At 40.7% G+C, this 22,555-nt stretch overlaps 1 protein-coding gene across 3 annotated transcripts in view; it reads right to left on the bottom strand.

Annotated features, from left to right (window-relative positions):
• Positions 1–22,555, bottom strand: part of LOC128030390 (oxidation resistance protein 1-like) — a 115,798-nt gene that overhangs the window by 35,383 nt on the left and 57,860 nt on the right. For all 3 annotated transcript variants that reach the window (XM_052617959.1, XM_052617961.1, XM_052617960.1), the window contains 2 exons: positions 7,508–7,590; positions 2,185–2,292 (listed from right to left, as the gene is read on the bottom strand). In XM_052617959.1, the coding sequence (XP_052473919.1) occupies positions 2,185–2,292; positions 7,508–7,590 (191 nt within the window). The remainder of the gene's footprint in view (positions 1–2,184; positions 2,293–7,507; positions 7,591–22,555) is intronic.

Here is a 22,555-nt window from a genome sequence, read left to right as displayed (position 1 = left end):
AAACATGATCTCTCCTGGCGATAATCAGATCTCTGAACACAGAACAGGCTCTACTCGTGTTAGTTTGCAGGGCAGTGCAGTCAGCATGAAGGGGCTGTTCAGCGCTGGGAGGATTACGCTAATGGAAGAAGCCGCAGAGTTTGGTCATGTGATCCACGCTGAGAGCCCTTTCCAGCTGTACTGTGACAGGGCGGTCGACCATCTCCAGAGCCTGACTCTATCTATTAGCCTCTCATTACTGTGCTGCCATGTGAATATCAACGATCCAGACTTCAGCTTTGCTTAACATGTATTTGTGAGGAGATGATGACGCAATACTGGAGCTGTTTAGCAAGAGTTCTTTCATAACTGCTCATGCATTGGCTGGAAAAGAGAAGTCATTAATCACTTCAGATACTACTGTATCTGAGAGATATTATCTGGTTAAATGTCATATTGGCCAATAATTGATATACTGTGGCACTATATTAAACAGAGAGATTGATTCTTTGTCTAAGACTTGGCAGAAATCTAATGGGTAAGGGAGTAGAGCGTTGTAATGAAAGTTTGCAAAGTAAACCCGCCAGGAGTTCAATAATGTGTGAGATTTTTGTAACATTATAACTAACATGAAATCGCATTCACAACCTTTTTACTTCTGTAATGTGATTTATAAAAAAATTACATCCAAGTGGTAAAAACTGAAAGGTTTTGTTTTAATTATTGGCAAAAACAACGGTAGCTTAAAGGTGCCATATGCAAAAATTGAGGTAAAAATATCCATAACATGACCTACACGCATCAAAAGAATGAGAAGAAATAAGGGCGATGATGTCATTAAAAAAATGTCGAGTTATAGTGCTGCAGAGATATCAACCTTAATTAGCATTAGCATTACTAGCCCCAGCCCGACAGGTGTCGTAATACCAGTTTCGGCCATGGGAGGCGATATGCGGGCAACATAACCACCAGCCAACCTGCAATACACGAATAACTCGCACGGCTTGTCGGCGTACCTGAACCTGATGTCAATCATGTGGAAAGTACAGCCCAGTACTTCATTTCAGTTCAGGGAAAAGAGAGAAAGGATGACTGAAGCCCTTGGCAAGAGACCACCACCGCGCTCGGAATCACAAATCAAATCCGATAAGAAAAGGAGCCAAACCAGAGTAAACATCGGCACTGCTTTTAATCGCTGGAGACAACTGATGGACCTGTAAGAAATGAGGTTCGACTCCGAACTTGCAACATTTCTATTGCATTGGTAAGTTAGATGCTATTAGTATTTCGCTAGAAGTTTGTTTTATATGTTTGTGTATTTGTTTTCGGGAAGTTATAACATAGAAATGTATTGAAGGCTGTTCAATAAACGTGCTAATGTTAGCGATGGCTAACCGTAGCTGCGTTTGATAATTAGCTAGCTATAACTTAACATTATCCATTTTATTATATCATAACTAACCTGCTCTGTCTAGTCTGTTGGTCTCCGTGTCCTCTTTGCTTCGTGGTATTTCTGTGCGTGAAAAAATTGATGTGTGGCGTGAAAGCGTGTGAAAAGAGTCAATTGCGTGTATCTCACGCTGAATGCTTGAGAGTTGGCACATTATTTCCCAAGCAGAATAAAGGACAGGTTGATTATTGCTGTTTAGCGTTTGTATTAATCTATGATGTGTCCCTGTTTGCGTACAGGGACATAAAAAATAAATTAAAAGTGATACGTGGACCAAGGTGTCTGAGATTGTTCATTTTAAGTAAAGGATCCTAATATTTCATCCACAACAATATTTAATGAGGTTAACTTATAACTCCTTGTGGTTAGTCTGCACGAGATGAACAAGCTTGTTTGCTTTGCGGCCGCTTTAAATACAAAATAAGCATTCAATCTACGATAGAGTGTATGAGCGCTCACAAATCTTTCTGCAGCGTCGTGAGCAGAGCGGCAAGAGCGATTTTTGACGCTCTAGACGCCGGCGGTGTGAACGCCAGTGTTGTTGTGAAAGTAGGGGCGGAGCATAGAGACTACGCCGTTTCTCGTTTGTTACTCTAGAGTAGACCAATTCACTTTATTGAGGCATACTGCCCCCATCTGGTATGGAATGTGGAGTATGACTTGATTTTTTTTGCCAAAAATTACAGATGGCACCTTTAAAAGGTTATCTAAAATTCCTAAAGAAGAAATAGGATATTCAGAGGAGAAATACACACCTGACCGGGGACCACATTTCTGGAGAAGAGTTTGTTGAGCTGAACAAGTTCATTGGGAGTTGTGTCAAACTTCAGCGCAATACTGTTCAGAGTGTCCCGCAACTCCACCTGCACAACAAATGCACAAAAGATGTATAAAAATTTTTAAAATAACTTTTTTGATCTCACTTTTGAACAATTTAATGTATCACTGCTGAATAAAAGTATTTTGTTTAAAAAAAAAATAACTTATGAACCAAACATTTTTAAAGATTTTTATTCAGTTACCTTTTCAAATTATAATTTTTTTTCTAATAAACCTTATTATAAACACCTTCTACCACTGTAAAAAGTTAGCCAGAAATAAAATAAAATAAAAAAGCCACAGAAGGTGAAAAGCTGGCTTAAAAAAATAAATGAAAACGTTTCTGTTTGACACTTAAAGAAAGTGAGAGGGCAAAAACCTAAAAACAAGATAAATGTTGCATGGTGTGAACATATTCTTCCCCTTTTGCACATCTTGTGTGGAACTTACCGCTGCATCATCAATTCTACAAAACACTGACATGCTAAATTCCTCCTGTACTCTTCATACCGTCACATTACAGTCCTCTAAACATAAACATCTGAGCTCAGGACAGTCTGACCATTATACTATAGATAATGACTTAATCTAAAGAATTCTACTTAGTTCATAGTATGTCTGTTTACTGTATCATGAGTGTCTCATTACATTTGTGTTCCACAGAAGAAAAATCTTACAGGTTTGGGGGGTGAGTAAATTACCTTAGCTCACCCTTTAACCACTTCCCACTAAACAAAGCCACAGCTCTTCTACATGAACACCATGTTGTTACCAATTTTTTTTCAGCATCCAGCAGCATGAGCTCTGTGTTTTTGAGAAACAACATCCAGTTAAAAGAAGTTTAACTTTGAAAAAGATACTTCAAGATCCTTTTGTTTTGATTGCAAGAGCACCCCCCCCCCCCCCATCTGAATTTCAGCAGAAGTTTTCCGGTTGTATCCAGATTGGAACGTCAACAGTCGATATTCCCAATGCCCCCATGCAAGAAGCGTCCTTTCATCCAGTCTTTCTGGCACAGAACATTGATTCCCTGCGAGAGCCATTTGAAAACGGTTCTTCCGTGGGCTATTTATTTGTAGCTTCTGGACGCTTCATATCAGAGCAAACACAACCTGCCTTCGCTGGACACTAATTTGGACACGCTTGTAGTTGTTAGATGGTGAATATATTTGCGTCCATTTTTTCCCCCTCCTAATTCAATCTCAGACTTTAGCAGGAAGTCTCGCTGAGGTCTGTCTTTCTTTTTCTAAAGGCAGCCGTGGATAAAAATATCCCCCAATATACAACACGAGCAGTGCCAATAGAGATGTCAGTTGATGCCAGTCGCTTCTGCTTGGAAAAAAGACACACGCAGCAGTAAGAGTCATCAGAACAGTCTAGACAAACTCCATATTTTCCAGACATGGGCGGCTCAAGGGTCCTTCTTTCAAAAGCAGAATCAACAATAAAACCACAGATTAATGCAAATATATATTCCTAGTTAAGATACACCAGAGTATCACGGTCCTTACACTGGCTTCCTGACACATATGAGTATCAAGGTTAATAATCTACATAAACAATTCTTCCAGCAAGTAGTATACTTTGCTAATAAAAATATACGCTGCTGTTCAGCTACTTGACACTAATAGAATCTGCAGGCAGAGGCACATTTTACGATGGGTTCAAACGTGGCTCACCCATTCTGAATTTAGACAGGTCAATCTCTTGAGTCATGAGGATCAAGACTAGTGATGTCTAGGGTTGGTTCCAGACCTAGGGATGAGCTCCATACTGCTTGGGACATCATGGCTGCCGTGGCATGAGAGTTGCCATAGTGACGCCATCATTACTACCCTCCTGGCACATGCTAACTGCGTTGATGATCACTTAAAGAACTAATTTTAGCACAGCAGACTTGGCCAGATGTTGGCATTCTCTCTTTTGCAGCGCTTACAAAAAAACACCATGGAAACATCAACCTTGCTTTGGACATGGTAATACTATGGTATTCTTTGAAAAACCATGGTACATGAATATGACAATCATTCAATACTATTGTAAATATCTGAAACCACTGCATCTCCAAAGTACTTTTGTACTTGCTCGAGGTGTCTTCGATGTCCCAATAGCCTGTTTTGGCAAATGTCAGCAGGAGGTCAAGGGTCAACTGGTGAGCCTGGTCACAAACATTCACTGCCTAAAGCTTTTCACATTGACCCTAAAAATATTTAAAATAGCTCGGCCATGTGATGAAGTCTCATATAAGTGTCATGTTTAGTCAGAAATGTATTTTTAAGAGCTTAAAAGTGACTGTTGCATGATTTGCTGATGTTGAATACGAATCAATACCATTATAAATATGCACAGAAAGTCTATTTACTTTGTGCACAGAATGCATCATGCATAATGAGACCATAAGCTTTAATCACTAACTACGTGACTTCATTGCTGTTACAATGACTTTAGCCGAGTCAGAGTACTGTAGGAATCAACAGACTCAGGAAGCATTAAAGCAGATGCTGAATCCTTATTGTTTCTCTCCAATGAGATCTCAATCTCTCTCAATCTTTCCTGGAGTCCAACCACTTTAACTGGCCACAGACCAGCCCATGGTGGGACTCCCGCTGACCCGCAGAGCGTTATTAGTGACTGACCAGTTTAGCTCTCCTTCAACGCCTCTTGAGGTCAAGACAGCTTCTTGAGAAAAAAAGCAGACAATTACCTGTGGCAGGAGGTGAGGCTTCCACAATAATGCAGGCAGTTTTTCAGAAAGTGTCTAAAAATGAAAATAATTTTTAAACTGCCATGCAATGAAAGTCAGTGGTGTCCAAAACAACACAAGACCCACTGAGTTTCATTGTATGGATGAAAACAATGAAACCACAAAAAAAAACAATGGCATTTTTGGAATGACAAGAGGATGAGTAAATGATGACAGAATATTCATAAATAGAATATTGGATAAGCTATCCATTTAAAGATGATTTGTGTGTTCAAGGTCATGCATCATGTCCAATAATTATCAAAACATCTTCTCAATATCACATCCATCACTCCATCTTTGCAGCGGTGTGATGTGCTTTGGAGTGGAAGACTGCAAGGCAAGCTGGAAGACTGAGATATGAGTGCCCTATCTGCCAATCTCTCTTATGTTAACCCCCACACCCCTCACCAACAACCGCCACAAACAGCCTCATGACACGCTGTTTATGCCCTGTGACAAATGCTCTGCTGTCATCTTGCACACTTTTCATGCTCTGCAGAGGAAAACAAAGGCCCTGTCAATCACTTCTGGCCGACAGAGACAGATCTTCAGCTTGTGTTGGGGGGAGACGGGTGTGAGACAACTGCTCAGATCCGAGGGGAGAGCAGATCCGTGTGGAAACAGAGCCGTGACAGTAACAGCAGCAGCAGCAGCAGAACGTGAAGATGAACAGAGCACGTCAACTACACCAGCGTCCAACCCCACAGCTACCTGATGCCAGTTTTGAACCGGAACTGATGCCTCTTTTTTCAGCGTTAGTCTCAAACAAATTAATATAATTGAGAATTCATATATCTGTGTGAATCTGTTTTTTTTGCTGAATATGTAAACAATGATTAAGTCACAATGACACAATTATAATTGATCACAATGGTTGATTAGTCTATGGAAGTTAACAACTGAATAGTTCAGATTTTTCTTAAAAATTACTTTTACATTATTAAAGCTTTTTTTTTTTTTTTTTTTCAGAAATGCTTTCATTAGCATACTGACAGCATGCAGCGCTTTGGAATTATTTTTTTTTAGAAAAGTGGTTAATTAATGTACTGTATATATTAATCAACGTTCAAATGTTTGGGGTCAGTACTTTTATTCAGCAAGGATGCATTAAACTTATCAAAACACATTAAAGACATTTAAAATTGCTTTTTAATTTAAATTAATGGTGTTATTTTGAACATTCTATTCAGCAAAGAATCCAAAAAAAATTATATTTCCACAAAAATATAAAACAGCACAAACTGTTTTCAACATTGATAATACAACAAAATGTTTCTTGAGCTGCAAATCAGCATACAGAAATAATTTCTGATGGATAATGTGAAACTAAATACTGGAGTAATGATGCTGAAAATTCAGCTTTGCCATCACAGGAATAAATAACATGTAAAATATAAGTAAGGTTATTTTAAATTGTAATAATATTAGACAACATTCATATTCTTACTGTATTTTTAATAAAATAAATGCAGCCTTGGTGAGCACTAGACTTTTCAAAAACATAAAAAAATCGTACCCAACCAAAAATAATACACATTTTAAACTATACAAACCTCTGATATCAAAAAGACGCTTAGTTAAAAGACTTTGGATTAGGGATGGGTCACAATTCTACTAATCAAAAATCAAAGTTGATTAACATAGTGTTATTCTTATACATATATTTAGTTTTAATATTTTTAGCTTGAGTGCTTTCAACAGCATGCTGTTGCCTTAAACTTTGTCTTTAAATTGAGGTGGCCCTTTCTAGTTGACTTTGCATGTCTCTACTTTGAATGTTAAAATATGTTTTCAAAACTCATGATCATATGATATGATGTAAACAAAGACTGGCTGTTTCTGAGAGATGTTATCAGATTCCCTGACTGAGCACCAGCTCCGGAATCAGCACCAGCACCATATCTTGGTGGAAAAGCAGTATGACTCCAATTTTCTTGCTAAATGACAGCTCTAGCTGCCAGCAGTTTCCTCTTTCCACTTCCAGGCAGAACTCCAGATCTCAGCTCAACCCACACGCTCCTCTGTTACCAGGGAGAGAGATGAGAAGTGTTCTGCTCGCAGCTGGAATTTGAGGGTCATTTCAAGAACACAACAAGCTGTTAAGACAGACAACCGAAGCTCACGCGGTCTCTCTCTCTCTCGCTTGGCGCACACGCTTGCCAAATCAATAGAAATGCAAACGCAGAAAGGAAGGTCATTCAGCAACACTCTGCTGGAACGCATGCAGACCGGTGAAAATAAACAGGCTGATGTAAACATTCGCACGGATCCATGCAGCGTCTATCCATCCTAAACGGTGACGAAAACACACATGCTCTCAAATCATTCCTGTGGATACACACACACAGACACACACACAGAGTCCTCGTGCAAACTCTCAGAGAAATCTCGCAGGTACATGTGGAAAAATCCTTTGAGTAAACAGCGCCGGGAGGAGATCTGCAAGACACAAGCCTATAACACACAGCACATGCAAAGAAATAACAAGGAAAGTGGTTGATGTTCCCACTTACGGAATACTGGATGGTGCCCTTCGGTCTCTGGAATGACATTCGCCTTCCATCCTTCTTCTCTGGCGTCTTCTTCTGACCGGTATCTGAAAGCAAGCGAGGGAAGGTTCTCATTATGTTCATGTTCTGCTCTCCCCTCAGCTTGACACAAGCTGCCGAGCTCTCAGCCTCGACCGACGGCTCATCCGTCAACAGCGAGTGTGAACGAGCGATTCTGGTGAGCCAGAGAATGCAGCTTCTCTCTCTCTCTCTCTCTCTCTGTCACCCTCCCTGTCTACCTCCCTTCTTTCCCCACTGTCTCCCTCTCTTTCTCTCTCCCTCAGCATAATGACAGCCAATGTGTCTTCACCTTGCAATGCCTTCTGCTGCTGAAAATGCTGTAAAAGATAGAGACCACCAGAGAGAGAGAGAGAGCGAGAGAAAGACAGGGAGAGACGTAGTGCTGCCACCTGACAGTATCACATTTGTGTTGGGTGTCTTTGAAGTCAGTTTCAACGCCTGCGTTATGTAAAGCTAATAGGGCTATGTTTACGTATTGGCACTGATTTTCTGATTCAGTTCTGACATCAGTGAATCTGAGTTTGCACACTCACGCAAATATGGTATATATAATATAACTATTAGAGGAATAAAATTGTCTTGAGAACTATTAGATATGTTCTGGAAATTGCCTAACATACATTAATCTAGCATTAATTTTTTTTTTTTTTTTTTATGTTTTTGGAATAAGTCTCTCTGTGCACTAAGACAGCATTTATCTGATCTGTAAAAATAGAAACATTGTGAAATATTATTGTAATTAAAAATAACTGTTTTCTATTTTAATATCATTTAAAATTTAATTGATTCCTGTGATGCACAGCTGAATTTTCAGCGTCATTACTTCAGTCTTCAATGTCACATTCATAATAACCCTTCATAATCATAAGAATAATCGTACTGCATTTACAAATAGCAGTTGATTGTATTCATCAAACTATTAAGTGCTGATATAAAAACTTACATTAAAAAAGGAACTTTGACATTAGCAACATCTACAAGTGGTGTGCTACAAATAATGTTTAGGCTAACAAAAAAATTTGCTCCTCTATTGTAAAGTCATACATTAAAAAAAATCAATATCAGATTATTAAAATGAAGTCTGCGATCATGTAACCCAAATTTATATTCAGCACTGATGTGTATGCATATAGGCTCATGGGTGTTTGTGTGTATGTTCAGGGTAATGAGAACAATGTTAGTAGTTTCCCCACATGTTCACTTTGCTTCTGGCGCTCCGTCCGTCTTCACATTAAAATTAACTCCAGAATCCTTCAAACAGGTTCTGCACTTGTGACAGTGTGACAGAAAGATGTTCAGCTGTGTAGCCATGAGTCAAAGTCGTCCTGCTATTTCTGTGTTCGCAGCAAAGGGATGGCAGCGAAAGAAACCAGGCCAGTGCAAGCACTAATACAAACACTGATGTTTTATCCAGCGCTTTGCTGCTTTCACACCTCTGTTTGAGAGAGTAACCTGACAAACAGAAACAGTGGCGGATCTCTCTGTGTTTACAGTTCATGTCACTGAATGAGACGTCTCAAAGAGTGCCCCCTAAAATAATGTCATAGTACCAGGTTTCTTTAAGTACCGGTGGTACCGAGTACCCGGTCAACCCGGTTATTGACACATACAGGGCTATGATTCCCGGAAGCAGAAAATCTCAAAATCCAGATATGAAAATTAAAACTAAATTTTAATATTGACAGTCATGGAACTTGTAAACGTTAAATCAAATCAAATCTCCATATGGACCAGTATCTGTAAATGTTAAGCCGCAAAAGTTGATTTAAATACGAATCCTGCATGTTCTTCGCGTCTCTGTGTGAATGAATGAATGACAGAGACGTGCTGGTTTGTTTACTACATAGACTGAAGCGCGTGATGCTTGCAGTAATTTCGGCATCTGCTGTCTCAATGAGAACATAAATACATAAACAACATCACCAGAACTCACTTCTGCTGGTTTCGTCTGGTCAGAGGAGAACTAGCCCCCCAACTGAGCCTGGTGTCTCCCAAGGTTTTTTTCTCCATTCTGTCACCGATGGAGTTTGGGTTCCTTGCCGCCATCGCCTCTGGCTTGCTTAGTTGGGGTCACTTCATCTACAGCGATATCATTGACTTGATTGCAAATAAATGCACAGACACTATTTAACTGAACAGAGATGACATCACTGAATTCAATGATGAACTGCCTTTACCTGTCATTTTGCATTATTGACACACTGTTTTCCTAATGAATGTTGTTCAGTTGCTTTGACGCAATGTATTTTGTTTAAAGCGCTATATAAATAAAGGTGACTTGACAAGCATTTTACCATGTCAGTTTAAAGGTATTCACATCAAACCTTCAAAATAAAAGTTAATTTTTTACATAAAGGCATTGTGCTAGAAATATTACCTAGAAGTAAAAAGTTTATAAAACTATTTTTGAAAGAAATAAATCACACAATGTTTCTTCCATGTTTTAATTTTAATAGCAAATCCCCTTTATTTACCAAAAAATAAAATGTGTTTAAATTTAATTAATTAAAAGACAAATTAAATTTGGGTGAAAGTTGTTTAATGTTTTTTTTATAATTATATTACTTGTAGAAAAACTTTAAACACATTGTAAATAAGTATAAAGAATGGCATTGTTTTTTTATTTTTAGTGAAAAACTGTTTTTTTTTTAATTAGCATATTTTTGTGTTTTGCTTTGGTACCGAAATTGGTTCACATAACCGTGGATTTTCACTGGTATCGGTACCGAATACTGAAATTTTGGTACCGTGACAATACTAAAACAAACATACCTATTTTGCTGTCAGGAGTGGGCGAGGCTTACGCGAGTGAACTAGGGGTGTCCCAGACTAAGGATTATCATAGTTGAATCGGAATTTTAGAATCTTGCCGATATTCGACTGACAAAATTTCCGGCGGGACAAAATACATTAACAAGAGTCAAGTCAGACATTCGACTAACATACAGGAAAAATGTGTAATGAACACCTTGCAGATATAAACGGGGTAAATAATGTTTTATGTTTTGATTAACATATAGTTAACACTTAACGTCGAGGAAACCATAACAAATAATTTTTTTTTTTTTTTACAATAGTACTCTCATTATAACGTTAGCCTAAAATGTTAGCAGTTAATGTTATGCATTTCTGTTTTGAGCTCCACGAGCTAAAGATGACCATTAGATTGACGCATTTGATAGCAAGTTTTTAATCAGTGGGATTCAACTCATAATTTCATATAGAATAAACTTTGTTATTTATGCAACATTACGTTAATATTAAGAATGATATGATTTTGCAAAAAGGGCCGAATGCACATGAACATATTCTGCTGCCAAGATGCACCTCTATTGGTCACGGATTATGGAAAGTGAAACATAAATCTGTAGGGGTGGTTGGATTATTCACGCACTTTAAAATATTAATTTGAAGCTTCTTTCTTTCCAGATTCTTACAGCTTTATCATACTAGGTTGTATATTAACTTTGGGAGAAAACTGATAGTTCTATGTGAAATCAGACATTTGAGCTCCCCCATATAGTCAAAATGGCATAATCAATAACACCCCGCGAATCTTCGACTGTTAGATTGGTAGTCAAATCAGGCACCTCTAATCAAAGCATCGATTCGTCGATGATTCGGGGTCACCCCTAGAGTGAACAAATGTAGCTGCGCGAATGCACGTTACACAGAATGAGCGCAATAGTAGCACAATAATTATGGATGAAATAAACATTTTGATAAAATATTTGTTGTTGGACATTAATTTTATCTTTTGTAGAATTTTAAACCTAAATATGTGTATTTTTATGATAGCTGTAACTGTAAAGGGACTATTGTAATTGACAAATCAAACGTAAGATAGCACAGTCCGAATTACTAAAATCAAATTAGTTAATGTGTGTTTCTTGTACCTGTAAAAATATAGTCATTTTCTTTATTATAGATTTTCATTTTTAATTAAATGATTTTAACTTTTAATTAAGTTATTTTAATGCTTTAAAGAGCAGTTTTAGATTGTAATGTTCTGCTCTCTGTTCTGCAAAACTATAAAAGGTACAGATGTCATGAAACCAGACAGAAAGGCTGCATGGCTAGTAACTGTAAAAACAGTCAAATAATAGTATGTGAAAGATTCAGTGGTAATATCATTAAGTTCCTATTGGTCAGTGTTAGAGGAACTCAGCTTTAGCCTGACAATTAGCCTGCTTTACACCAGGTTATTTTCCCAGCAGAAGTTGCCACAGTGACTAAGCTTGATCTAGGCCTATATTAAATTTGATTTGTGGAACCAAATCATTTGACAATGAGTCAGACTAACTGAAATAAGCCTGGCTTATCTGGTAAACTTGTTTTATGAAACTTGTTTTATTAATTTTTTTTCAATGCATCATATTGCATCGAATCACATTGTGTTGAATCAAATCGAATCAAAGTCGAACCGCACTGCATCGCAATGGGGTGAATTGTATCGTATCGCATCAGTAGCTGCTTCATATGTATCTTTAATGTATTGTATCGTTGGATATGCATCAAGATGCATGACGTATCGGCCTCAGTCATGGAGATGCACATCCCTAATACACACACACACACACACACACACATTAAATATCTCTATCTATCTATCTATCTATCTATCTATCTATCTATCTATCTATCTATCTATCTATCTATCTATCTACATACACACAAACACACATATATAAGGTGATAGTATGTTATATGGTGATATATATGCTAATATGCTAATGTCTATGTATTCCAGTACAGCAGCATTGCCCGAGGAATGAGTCACAAAGAGAAACAGAGTGAGCAAACACACACACAGCAGAGATAAGTTCTATGAAAAATGGTGAAACTGTCTGGAACTGAACCCTCACATGTGTGTGTATCATCTGCTTTTCACACGCTGAGATAAGAGCTGCCACATTGAAACTAAACAAAGAGCCCAATGTGTGTCTGAGAGACACCGAATCCATCGTCGACGATGGATTTGGTGTCTCTCCATAAACAAAATAAGACAAATCTCTTGAATAAATATGCATTTGTTCTCAGTACCCACGACACACATTGGATCTGATCACAAATCCAGTGAGCTGCATTGCTGCCTACATAGGCAGCATTCTAGTTCAAGTGAAACCTCTTAAGTCAGTGATTTGGAACACTACACAGGCAGCTCACTGTGTTTTGGAACAGCCATTGTACTGTGGTTCACTGAATATCTAGCATTTTGTGTCCTAAATATAATGGCCACTACTAATATTCAGTGGTCACATAACATAGGTTGGAAATATGGGACAAGGCCACAAGCTGTTCCCTTTTTCCTTTCAGTTGCAAATGATATAATATTATTCATGAGCCAGATACATTTGTAACATTTTACCTATTTTGTAACAAAGTAACACTAATTGTACATGGCCTTTCATTAAATAAAAAACAAAAACAAAACAAACAAAAAAACTGTCCTAGTATGAACTATATAACACACTGTAAAGTATATGCATGTGATGAATTAGCATGATTTTAATGCTTTTGCTAATATGACTGCATGCCGTTATCAAGTTCGCATTCTTTCTTTACATATATTAGTGCATGTAAAAGCAACATGTAACTGATATCCGTAACCATGGCTGTGCATCATGTATTTACATTTAAACACACATTATTTAATATAACAATAGGATTAGTCTAATCTGATTTCTGACTAATGCTAATAAAAATATCTGTGTCAAAAAATAATCTTTTGTGCAAAAATGTTAGTAAAAAATTAGATTTTCATGACCATATTCCATCCCCTCTTTTTTTTTTAGGCTATACTGTAGCTTTAAGACTTCTATAATAACCACTGACTATACGTTCACACCACCGGCTTCGAGAGCGTCAAAGTGACCGGAAGTCATTGATTTTCAATGTAAACCGGTGTCGAGCAGCGGCGAGGAGCAGCGGGGCACAGCAAGACTTGAACGTAGCAACCAATCAGAACGTAGAAGTCCATCGCTTGAGAGGAATACAGAGAACGCGACACAATGGAGGACAGGTTGATTTTTCCTGTTTCGCGTTTGCAATAATCGATGATGTGTCTGTCTGTTTGCGTACAGGGACATAAAAAAATTAATTAAAAGCGATACGTAGACCAAGGTGTCTGAGATTGTTCATTTTCCTGGTGAGTTGCTGATGTGCAGTAACATAATAGGAATAATAATATAATGATATAATATAGTATATAGTACTGTAGTTCCAGTTTACTTTTAAACTAATTTCCCTGATTATACTTACATTAAGTAATGTTTATACTTGATTATATTTACTTAAGTAGCATTTTCAATGCAAGAATATTACTTGCATCATCAAATGCATTATTGCATTGTATTTTTACAGTGCTTTATACATTATTAGGTAAAGGATCTTAATACTTCGTCCACAACAATATTTAATGAGGTTAACTTATAACGTTACCCTCCTTGTGGTTAGTCTGCATGAGATCAACAAGCATGTTTGCTTTGCGGCCGCTTTAAATACAAAATAAGCATTCGGTCTACATCAGTGTCATGGTCTTGTCATGATCCTGTCTCTATCTCTCTCTTCTTCTCCCTCTGTCTCCCCCTGCTGGTTTTTCCCCTCCTGTCTCCCTCGCTCTTCGCTTATGTGTCACAGCTGTCTTCACTTCTCATTAAGATAATTCCCCCTCCACCTGGTTCTCATCTTGCCTTGTTATTTGGGCTACTTCTACCCTCTCGTTCCCGTGTCTCATTGTCAGATTGTTACTTCCGAATGAAGCCGTTGCCTTTGGCGTCCTTGTTAGCAGTTTGTCATGGTCCTGTCCTGTCCTGTCTAGTCGGGGTGAAGTTAGTTGTCTACTATCGCTACCTGTACCCCTCTGTGCTCACCCTTTATACCCCACAGAACCTTACCTGCTGTTCTACGCCGCTACCGCCCCGCACTGCGAGCACCGATCCCCGGCTCTCCCCTGAGCCCAGTCAAAGCCTCCACCTCGCCAGCCTTCTGGTAGTTCCAGCCACGGAGGTTTCCTGTGTTAGTTTAACCCAGCCTTCGGGTCTTCCTTAGTTTTCATCTTTGTACTCCTTTGTTGGATTTTCCTGTGGCTTTCCTTTGTTGGATTAAAGACTGTCATTTTGCCCTCGCATTTGAGTCCCCTCTCTTCAATACCCATCACAGAACAATCTGACCACGATGGACTCAGCGAGTGGCAGTCCGTTCCAGACCGCCGTTGAGCACCAGGGCGTCCTCCTCGGGAGGCATGAGGAAGACATCTCCGCTACCCGACACGCCGTCGGTTCTTTGGCTGCCCAAATGTCCGAGCTGTCCAGCCAGGTCCACAACCTGCGTCTCCAGCCTTCCGCCTCTTATTCTCCTCCGGGTCAGACGGAGCCTCGGATAAACAATCCTCCGGTCTATTCGGGTGAGCCAACTCAGTGCCGCGCTTTCCTTACCCAGTGTGAGGTGGTATTCTCGCTCCAGCCCGTTACATATGCTAAGGAGAGGGCCAAGGTGGCTTTCGTTCTTTCACTCCTCCACGGGCGGGCTCGCGAATGGGGAACGGCCAACTGGGAGACGGAGGCAGAGTGCACCTCAACCTTTGAGCGCTTCAAGGAGGAGATGATCCGGGTCTTCGACCGTTCCGCCTACGGAGAGGAGGCGTCCCGTCGACTTTCCACACTCCGGCAGGGAAGACGATCCGTGCCGGATTTCTCCGTTGAGTTCCGGACCCTCGCTACCACCTGTGGGTGGAACCAGCCCGCACTGACTGCTCGCTTCCTGGAGGGCTTGTCTCCAGAGGTGCGGGACGAGGTCCTCGTCCGTGAAATCCCCGCCCGGCTCGACGACCTTATCGACCTGGCCATCCGGGTGGAGAGACGGTTTGATCAGCGCCGTCGTGCTCATCGCCTAGAGGAGAGTCTCTTCTCGCCGCCTCGAGTCAGCCCCTCCCACTCAGAACCGGAACCCATGCAGCTGGGTGGTCTGCGTATTTCGCCTAAGGAGCGTCAGAGGAGGATCTCTAACCGCCTCTGCATGTACTGTGCTAGTGCCTCTCACTTTGTGTTTTCGTGTCCTGTAAAAGCCAACGCTCGCCAGTAGGAGGAGGGTTACTGGCGAGCGCTACCACTAAGTCCATCCCTTCCACTTCCTGCACGATACTTCCAGCGCATCTCCAGTGGGTGGGGTCGTCAGCCTCCTGTGCGGCCTTGATCGACTCTGGGGCCGAGGGAAACTTTTTGGATGAGAAGTGGGCGCTCCAACAAGGTATTCCGCTCACACCGCTAAGAGACTCCACCTCTTTATTTGCCCTTGATGGCAGCGCCCTACCTAGGGTACAGAAACAGACTATCTCATTAACTCTAACCATTTCTGGCAACCATAAAGAGACAGTTTCCTTTTTAATTTTTCAGTCTCCTTTTACCCCTTTAGTACTGGGGCACCCTTGGTTAGAACTTCACAATCCACACATTGACTGGGCTAGGGGGTCTGTTTTGTCTTGGAAGTTGTCGTGTCATGTTAAGTGTTTAGCCTCGGCTGTTCCCCCCGTGTCTTCTGTTTCTGTGTTGCAGGAGGAGACGGGAGATCTGACTGGGGTTCCGGAGGAGTATCACGATTTGCGAGGGGTTTTCAGCCGTTCTCGAGCCATGTCTCTTCCGCCCCACCGTCCGTATGACTGCGCTATTGATCTCCGCCCGGGGACCACGCCCCCTCGGGGTAGGCTCTATTCTCTTTCTGCTCCCGAACGGGAGGCTTTAGAGAATTATTTATCTGAGTCTCTCAGCGCCGGCACAATCGTTCCGTCCTCGTCGCCTGCCGGCGCCGGATTCTTTTTTGTTAAGAAGAAAGACGGTTCTTTACGCCCATGCATTGATTATCGGGGGCTGAACGACATCACGATTAAGAACCGTTACCCCTTGCCACTGATGTCCTCAGCCTTCGATATCCTGCAGGGGGCAAAAGTCTTTACCAAGCTCGACCTACGTAACGCCTACCATCTCGTACGCATTCGGGAGGGGGACGAGTGGAAGACCGCCTTTAACACGCCCCTCGGCCACTTCGAGTATAGGGTCCTCCCCTTCGGATTGGTTAACGCCCCCGCTGTCTTTCAGGCTCTGATCAATGACGTCCTTCGGGATATGCTCAATTTATTCGTTTTTGTCTATCTCGATGACATTTTGATTTTTTCGCCCTCTCTCCAGGTTCATGTGCAGCACGTTCCCCGCGTTCTCCAACGTTTGCTTGAGAATCGACTCTTTGTTAAGGCCGAGAAGTGCTCCTTTCATGCTTCGTCTATAACGTTTTTAGGCTCCGTTATCTCGGCAGAGGGGATCAAAATGGACCCTACCAAGGTCCAGGCCGTGCTCGATTGGCCCGTCCCTGAGTCTCGTGTCTCGCTACAGCGCTTTCTCGGTTTTGCTAATTTTTATCGCCGCTTTATACGCAACTTCAGTCAGGTGGCCGCGCCACTCACTGCCCTCACTTCGGTTAAGTCTCGTTTCAGTTGGTCCGGTTCTGCGCAGGAGGCGTTTGACCGGCTAAAGACCCTTTTTACGTCCGCACCCATCCTCCGCACCCCAGATAGCTCAAGACAGTTTATCGTTGAGGTCGATGCCTCCGAGGTGGGGGTGGGAGCCGTTCTTTCCCAGCGGTCAGCGTCGGATAATAAGATACACCCTTGCGCGTACTTCTCCCACCGCCTTTCCCCCGCTGAACGTAATTATGATGTCGGGAATCGAGAGCTCCTCGCCATCCGCCTGGCGTTGGGTGAGTGGCGGCAGTGGTTAGAGGGATCCTCTGTCCCTTTTATTGTTTTAACGGATCATCGCAATTTAGAATACATTCGCTCCGCCAAGAGATTGAACTCGCGTCAGGCTCGCTGGGCCCTTTTCTTTACGCGTTTTGATTTTGTCATTTCATACCGTCCGGGCTCTAAGAACGGTAAACCAGATGCGTTGTCTCGACTCTTCGATCCCTCGATCGGCCGCACCCCCCGAGAGGAAATTATCCCTTCCGGTCGGGTGGTGGGGGCTACGGTCTGGGGGATCGAGAGACAGGTTAAACGCGCTCTCTCTCACGTCGCTACTCCCCGTAACTGCCCTAGGGGCAGCCTTTTTGTCCCCATTCCCACACGATTAGCGGTTCTTCAATGGGCCCATTCCTCTTATCAAACTGCCCTCTGCGAAGGAAACGGCCCAGATTATGATTGATTATGTGTCCGCAATTCGCCTCGCAGTTCTGGAAAGAATTTTGCCGTCTCATAGGGGCCACTGCTAGCCTTTCCTCGGGTTTTCACCCACAGACTAACGGCCAGGCCGAGCGAGCCAATCAGATTGTTGCCCGCATGCTCCGCAGTCTAGCCTTTCGCAATCCCTCATCTTGGGTCGAACAGCTTTCCTGGGCTGAGTATGCTCATAATTCCCTCCCCTCCTCGGCCTCTGGTATCTCTCCCTTTCAATGCTGCCTCGGCTATCAACCGCCCTTATTTTCGTCCCAAGAGACCGATTCTCACTGCCCGTCCGTTCAGACCTTTATCAGTCGCTGTAAACGAACCTGGAAGAGGGTGAGATCCGCACTTTGTCGTTCTAAGAGACGCATGTGCGTGGCTGCCAATAAATCGCGTGTCAAGAGTCCTCGCTATGCCGCGGGTCAGAGGGTTTGGCTTTCTACATCTAATCTACCCCTCCAGTCTGACTCCCGTAAACTGGCTCCCCGCTTCATCGGGCCGTTCCGCATTATCAAGATCGTTAACCCTGTCGCCGTCAAACTCCGGTTGCCGCATAATCTTCGTCGTGTTCACCCGGTGTTTCACGTCTCCTGCGTTAAACCGACCTCTCGCTCCCCCCCTCCCACGTCCTTCTCTGCCGTTCGTATCGAAGACTCCCCGGTCTACACCGTCCGCAGGATCATAGATAGGCGGCGTCGGGGTCGTGGTTACCAATACTTAGTCGATTGGCAGGGGTATGGTCCTGAGGAGAGGAGTTGGGTCTCCCCTAAGGATATCCTGGACCCCTCGCTCATTGATGATTTCCTCCGGTCTCGCCAGCATTTCCCCGCTGGAGCGCCTGGAGGCGCTCTTTGAGGAGAGGGTACTGTCATGGTCTTGTCATGATCCTGTCTCTATCTCTCTCTTCTTCTCCCTCTGTCTCCCCCTGCTGGTTTTTCCCCTCCTGTCTCCCTCGCTCTTCGCTTATGTGTCACAGCTGTCTTCACTTCTCATTAAGATAATTCCCCCTCCACCTGGTTCTCATCTTGCCTTGTTATTTGGGCTACTTCTACCCTCTCGTTCCCGTGTCTCATTGTCAGATTGTTACTTCCGAATGAAGCCGTTGCCTTTGGCGTCCTTGTTAGCAGTTTGTCATGGTCCTGTCCTGTCCTGTCTAGTCGGGGTGAAGTTAGTTGTCTACTATCGCTACCTGTACCCCTCTGTGCTCACCCTTTATACCCCACAGAACCTTACCTGCTGTTCTACGCCGCTACCGCCCCGCACTGCGAGCACCGATCCCCGGCTCTCCCCTGAGCCCAGTCAAAGCCTCCACCTCGCCAGCCTTCTGGTAGTTCCAGCCACGGAGGTTTCCTGTGTTAGTTTAACCCAGCCTTCGGGTCTTCCTTAGTTTTCATCTTTGTACTCCTTTGTTGGATTTTCCTGTGGCTTTCCTTTGTTGGATTAAAGACTGTCATTTTGCCCTCGCATTTGAGTCCCCTCTCTTCAATACCCATCACAATCAGAGCGTCTGAACTCACAAATCTTTCTGCAGCGTCGTGAGCAGAGCGGCAAGAGCGATTTTTGACGCTCTCGACGCCGGCAGTGTGAACGCACTGTGAGACTATACAATTCAGACTGCGGGGAATTATTTTTAGACCAAATAAATTTTGAATCCATCTTAGAGCATTTTTAATTTCTAAATTTAGAATTAATTTATAAATAAAATATTTATTTAATAATAAAAATAAAAAAATTATACAAATATCAAATTTAAACAGTAAAACTATGAAAAATATAATTATTTTATAGTTTTATATTTATTGATGGTGACAGAAATATTGTGGAAAGTTCTTAAAAAAACTTTCAGATGCAATTTTACATAGTTTATTTAACAAAACACATTATGTCTAGATTTACACAGTGTTTTCTTTTGCAACCTAAAAAATAAAAAGCAAAACTCTCCCATTTTACACCAGTGTAAACCTAATGAATTGATGTGTCATGTCTTCTCACCTAACGAATATATCTGGAATGACTAAATGTGTTTCTTAACTAGCTGTTATCGGTCAGTTTTAATGTTAGAATAAGTTAAGAAGAGTACATGTTACATCAGACTTGTTACTACAAACATACAATGAAAATCCTGTTTCATTATGACCCCTTTAGCAAAGGGACAAGTAACAGTCATGGGAAAAACATGGCAAAGTTGCTCACTGAACCGAACAGCTCAAAGTCCCCAGCAGTTGTCACGGCCCAGACTGTCACAGTAGCTGGTGTGTGTGTGTGTGTATGTTTGCTGGGACTGCAGTTTGGACGCCGGAATCCACACGGCCTGTTCCTTTCCCTCATTAACACCCACCCCAGGTCAATTAATCAAACCCCGATCCTGTCAGTGGCTCCGTGTGTGTCACCCGCACCAAAGCCTCTCATTAGCACTCACTCCAGGGTGACTAATCGCAGCAAGATCCCTCCATCCACTCGGTTATTGCTTTAGTGAGCACTTTATAGTTTGCAAATCAAATAAAGCAGTGGCCAAAGTCTGCCTCTATGCTGCTGTCATGAGTTAACGTAATCGTGTGAGAACTGCTGAAGATATCAGAGTTTGGTAGGGAGGTTGAATATTGATTTGAACAATGGGATACTTGTTGATTAAGCAAGAATCATTACTATTTAAGGAATACAACACTAAAACATAATAAGAAAAAGGCATGGTATTTAAAAAAATAGTACTTTAATGTTAAACACACTTTATTGCTCACTGCGTTAAGTTATCATATCAGTTATTTTATTTTTTTATATTGTGTAACATGAATCGGATGATAAATAAAAAAAAAGCCAGTGCAAAAATGATTCAGAGATTCATTTAAAGTCTCTATGCATGTCGACGTTTCATGTGGCAATATAAGAAAAAAACTATTACATTTATTTATTATTTATCAAAAAAAAAGACAATGTAAATGAATTAACATTTAAATACATGTAAATGCACCCAAAACAGTCAAAAGGCAAATTTCCAGTCCCTCTGAAGTAAAAAGAACAAAGGAGAAAAAAATAAACGAAAATGAAGGAGAGAAAAAAAAACAATATAAGTAAAGATTATACAGCTTGGTATATTCTATAATATATTCTATATTATATTATAATGGGAGGTATGATTCATGATTTCTAAGACATGACCTATGATTTATACATGGCATAAAGAACGAGACTTCTTCAAATTTATTGGCATGACTAAAGAGCACATTGGGATGAGACGTGACATCTAGCTCAACACTTCACTTCAGCAGAGACGCTTTACTATTCTTCATCTCACTGCTTGTGGCAGCTTTAATGCTAAATCCATATCCACCATCAGGAAAGCAGGACAAATAATACAGGTCAGAGGGGAAAAAATAGGAGCTGAAAGATCAGCCGCTGTGCTGCAGGTAAACAGCTCACTCGGCCTGAATGCTCGGTCAGAATTTAAAAGGTTATTGAGTAGAGGGCAAAGTTTGATTCGCTGAGCGTCAACCCTTCCTGCTACTTTAGCATGTAGTCTAGACGAGCACAAAATAAACACCACTGGGGCAACAACACTTTTGAGCAATCAATGAAGTTCAGAGGTGATGTCCATGGAGTCAATGCTTTTCTTTTGGTTTGCATCCAAGTTCCAAACAAAACAGAAAATAATCAAATTCGATGATGTACCTTTCATTTGTTAAATATTTAATAAGCAATGCACTTCAACATGATTATATATAATATAAACTATATATATTTTTTATTTTTAAGCTAATTTACATTTATTACAGATAATTATCCGGGTTATTATATATTATATTAGTAAAAACATTTTTTTATATATATAACAATATATATATAATGTTACTTTAAATAAAACAAACTTCAACTGAAATAAAATAAAACATATTTTAAAAAGTAATTTTTATTTCAGTTAGTTACCAAAAGCAACATCTCCTTGTTTATGTTTAACTAAAATAACTAATACTGAAATAAATATTAATAAAAATAACATAGACTTAAAAAACTATAATAGTATCTATAATTGTATTAGTACTATATATTTTTTAATTATATTACATTACAATTACAACTAAATGTTCATTAAAATATATGAATATTAAATTGATTTAATAAAAACTATAATAGAATCGGAACTGTACTAAATTAACACTGTTAGTACATCTATTTGATACATCAAATATACACCCTGTACATTATTATGTAAATGTAATAAATAATAATAATAATAATAATACTAAAAAATATTTTAAAAAAATTTACTACATGTAAAATATATGAATATTATAAAATTTTATAAATATTATTAAAATATTTTTAGATATAAAATAGTCATTAGGATGCATTTCTAGTCATTGTTTAATGTGTTAAATTATATAATATATATTAATTTACATTTAATAGATTCAAATATATAAGTAAGAACTAAATACCATATATACACTATTATCATTATCACAGGGGAAGTTGTGGCTTAGTGGTTAGAGAGTCTGACTCTCCTGAGGTTGTGGGTTCGAGTCTCAGGCCAGCAATACGACGATGGAGGTCCCCTTAAGCAAGGCACCGAACCCCCAACTGCTTCCCGGGCGCCACAGCATAAATGGCTGTTCACAGTGTGTGTGTGTGTGTGTGTGCACTTTGGATGGCTTAAATGCAGAGCACAAATTCTGAGTACGGGTCACCGTACTTGGCTGTATATCACAAATAATAATACATGTGCCCTAGATAGACAGACAGTTTTGCAGATAAAAGATCATGCCATGCTAGCTTCAGTTCTAACTGTT

This window comes from Carassius gibelio, chromosome A16, assembly GCF_023724105.1.
Source record: "Carassius gibelio isolate Cgi1373 ecotype wild population from Czech Republic chromosome A16, carGib1.2-hapl.c, whole genome shotgun sequence".
NCBI classification, from domain to species: domain Eukaryota; kingdom Metazoa; phylum Chordata; class Actinopteri; order Cypriniformes; family Cyprinidae; genus Carassius; species Carassius gibelio.
Note: the sequence above shows the minus strand (reverse complement) of the source record. Positions and strands in the feature narration are given on the sequence as shown.